The sequence below is a fragment of the Lepus europaeus genome, chromosome X (genome assembly GCF_033115175.1).
Source record: "Lepus europaeus isolate LE1 chromosome X, mLepTim1.pri, whole genome shotgun sequence".
Lineage (NCBI taxonomy): Eukaryota > Metazoa > Chordata > Mammalia > Lagomorpha > Leporidae > Lepus > Lepus europaeus.
Genome location: NC_084850.1, coordinates 82718002 through 82721374, shown reverse-complemented (window position 1 = coordinate 82721374; position 3373 = coordinate 82718002). Strand labels below are relative to the sequence as shown.

At 60.7% G+C, this 3373-nt stretch overlaps 1 protein-coding gene across 1 annotated transcript; it reads left to right on the top strand.

Annotated features, from left to right (window-relative positions):
• The first annotated feature begins 1522 nt into the window (after positions 1 to 1522).
• Positions 1523 to 2140, top strand: LOC133753802 (polyadenylate-binding protein 1-like 2). The gene has a single exon (XM_062184529.1). It carries the CDS (start codon positions 1538 to 1540, stop codon positions 2138 to 2140), a length of 603 nt encoding a protein of 200 aa, XP_062040513.1. The 5' UTR covers positions 1523 to 1537.
• The last annotated feature ends 1233 nt before the right edge of the window (positions 2141 to 3373 follow it).

Below are 3373 nucleotides of genomic sequence, written 5' to 3'. Positions count from 1 at the left end.
AGCAGGGTTTCCAGCCCAGATTGCTGCCAGGGAGACACTCGAAACCAGTCTAGGTCCTGCCAGCTCCCAGAAACCTGTATCTCCAGGAACCAGCACCTGCTGCATAAATATCAGTGGCGGGGCTTATGAATGAATACAGGTTCCTGATTCTGGTTCCCTTGTGTTGTTGAGGAGGAGGGACAGAGCTGGGAAAGGGCGAGAGTGTGCGCTCTCTCTCTCTCTCTCTCTCTCTCTCTCTCTCAGGAAATGGGTGGGGAGCTTGGGAGCCTCAGACTGGGAGTTCCTTCCTGGGTGGTGGCAGGGTAGATGTTGAAGACTGTGTGCGCTTCTTGTGGGGAACCCCTCAAAGTGCGCAAACTATGATTCTTGGCTTTGTCTAGGCCTGGCAAGCTTATCCTCAAGGCTGCTCTACCCCTCCCTTGCAAGGCACTTGATGGAATCATTGAGATGTTCCATTATGGGGACGCGGGGGACAAAATCGTCCCCCCACCCGGCCCGAGTGGACCCCGTATTCGCTGCATCCACGGCAGAGTCCTTCCCCCCGGCGTCTCTCCATAGATGTGCCGGAGACCCGGGAAGCTGAGTACGTCCTCACCGCCACCCCCACTTCACCCCCACCCACAGCTTCGCGTTCCGGGTTCCCGGCTCCCGCCCCCTCCCACCGCCCGCGGCCCCGCAGCCCCGCAGCCCCGCAGCCCCGCAGCAGCCACAGGGGGAACCAAAGAGACAGAAGCCTTCCCAGCTGCCCGGACCACAGACGCCAACACCTCCCGCCCCCCACCACACGCGCCCGCCTGCGCCCCGCACGCCAGCCCACGACCAAGCGGCGGCGGCACCAGCAGCAGGCTGCGGGGCTGCGGAGACTGCACCGGCGCGCTCCTGGCCGCGCTTGCCATCCCAGGTGACTTGGACTCGCCAGTTCGGCCGGCTCGGGGCCCCAGCTGCCGCTCGCGCCCCCGGCCCGGGCCCCGGCAGCCCCCGGCCCTCGTGCCCTCCCCCGCCTCTCCGCCCCCCAGCTCGCGGGAAGGGAGGTCGCGGCAGCGGCCCGGCGGCAGCGGCGATCGTGGCGACAGCGGCGACAGTGGCGGCGGCGGCGGCGGCAGCGGCGGCGGCGGCGGCGGCGGAGGCTGCGGCGGCGACCGTGGCAGAAGCGGTGGCGGAGGCCTCCGTGGCGGAGGCGGAAGCCGAGGTGGAGGCTGAGGTGGAGGCCGAGGCCTCGGTAGAGGAGGCGGCGGCCACCCTGGGGGAGGCGGCGGCCGCCCTGGCAGGGGAGGAGGCGGAGGCCGCCCGGGTGGCGGCGGCGGCGGCCAGCTCGGCAGAAGCCGCCGCCGCAGCAACAGAGGCTGCGGCGCCCCCCTTGGGGGAGGCGAATGCGGATCCGGATGCGGATGCGGACGCGGACGCAGATGCGGACGAGGAGGTAGCGGCGGCCGTGGCAGCGGCGGCGGCGGCGGCGGCGGCGGCGGCGGCCGCGGCCGCGGATGCAGATGCGGATGCGGAGACGGGCGGGGGCTCGGAGGGGAACCCAGACTTTCCCATGGCCTCGCTGTACGTGGGCGATCTGCACCCCGAAGTGACCGAGGCAATGCTCTACGAGAAGTTCAGCCCAGCCGGGCCCATCCTCTCCATCCGCATCTGCAGGGACAAGATCACCCGCCGCTCTTTGGGCTACGCGTATGTCAACTACCAGCAACCGGTGGACGCCAAGCGGGCCCTGGAGACCCTGAATTTCGATGTCATAAAGGGCAGGCCGGTGCGCATCATGTGGTCCCAGAGGGACCCCTCGCTCCGCAAGAGCGGGGTGGGCAACGTCTTCATCAAGAACCTGGGCAAGACCATTGACAACAAGGCGCTGTACAACATCTTCTCAGCCTTCGGCAACATCCTCTCCTGCAAAGTGGCCTGCGACGAAAAGGGGCCCAAGGGCTATGGGTTCGTGCACTTCCAGAAGCAGGAGTCGGCCGAAAGGGCCATAGATGCAATGAATGGCATGTTCCTCAACTACCGCAAAATTTTCGTCGGCAGATTCAAGTCCCACAAAGAGCGAGAGGCCGAAAGGGGAGCCTGGGCCAGGCAATCCACCAGTGCTGACGTCAAGGATTTCGAGGAAGACACCGACGAGGAGGCCACCTTGCGATAAACACATCCAGGAGCATCCAGCCAGCAGAGCCAAATCTTGGCTCCCACCCGGTTTACAACCCCCCCAACCCACCCACGCCCAACCCACCAGCAGTGTATTGTATTGGGAGTGCAGGTCTCTCTCTTTCCTTCCCCTCTCCCCCAACCCTGTCCTTCTCCCCTCTTTAGCCCCTCCCCCCTCCCTAATCCCCCCACCCTTGCTCCCCCTTTCCCCTCCCCTCCCTGCCTCTTCCCCCTACCCCACCAAGGACATTGTGAATACTCTTATTAATATGTGCCATTGGATAGGTTAAAGGCTGCCTCTTCTCCCTGTGGTCTGGTTTAAAAACCGTTTTCTTTCTCGCTTTGTTTACTGCACAGGTGATAACAATGTCATGGTAGAACTATCCTGAAGGAGAAGGAAATCAGATGAGGGAAACCCAAGAGAGTATTTGCTCCCCCTGGCCCGACCACCCAGAGAGAACCACTTTTACCTTCTTGCTGTGATGTTGTCCCAGGCTCTCTCCCCACCCCCTTTCGCTGTCTTCCTCACCCCCACCCCACCTTCCCTTTTAACATCCTGTTGTAGAATGGTTCATGTTATGTGGTGTTTCTTAACCGGCTTTTTCAGCAACTAAAACCAAACGAAAATCAGCCCATGAACTTATTTCCATGTTATTCAACAGGCTTATTGAAACGTCATCTTCAGTGCCTGCAGAGTGCTCCAGTGTATCCATGGACCTTAACATTTCTGTAATCATTCCCGCATTGTTGGACATTCAGGTGGTGCCTAGTTCTTTTCCCTGTGTTTGAAGCCAACACTGCGTGCTCTGATGAGTGAATCCTTCCTGTCAAGCCAAATCTTTGCTAGCATCCTAGATGGTCTCCCCAACTGTGGACTTGCAGGATCCACATATAGACGTTTTAAAGACTTCCTGTGTGTTGCCAAAAGGCCCCCCTTCATAAGCATTGTGCCGAGTTGCACTTGTGCCAGCCAGCGCAGCTAGTAAAAAGTGTATGCCCATTTCCCCTGCATAGTCTCCTGCTCACTGTAATGTGTGTGTGTGTGTGTGTGTGTGTGTGTGGGCACGCGTGCGCGTGTGCGCTCGCGTGCTTGCGTGTGTATCTTGGCCAGCTTGATGGGCTACAAATGGTACTTTGCTGTCCTTGGTTGTTTTGCTGGACTTGAACACTGTTAACTCACCCATTTCCCCTGTGCCCACTTCCTATCCGTTTTCTTGTTGTCAGAAAAATA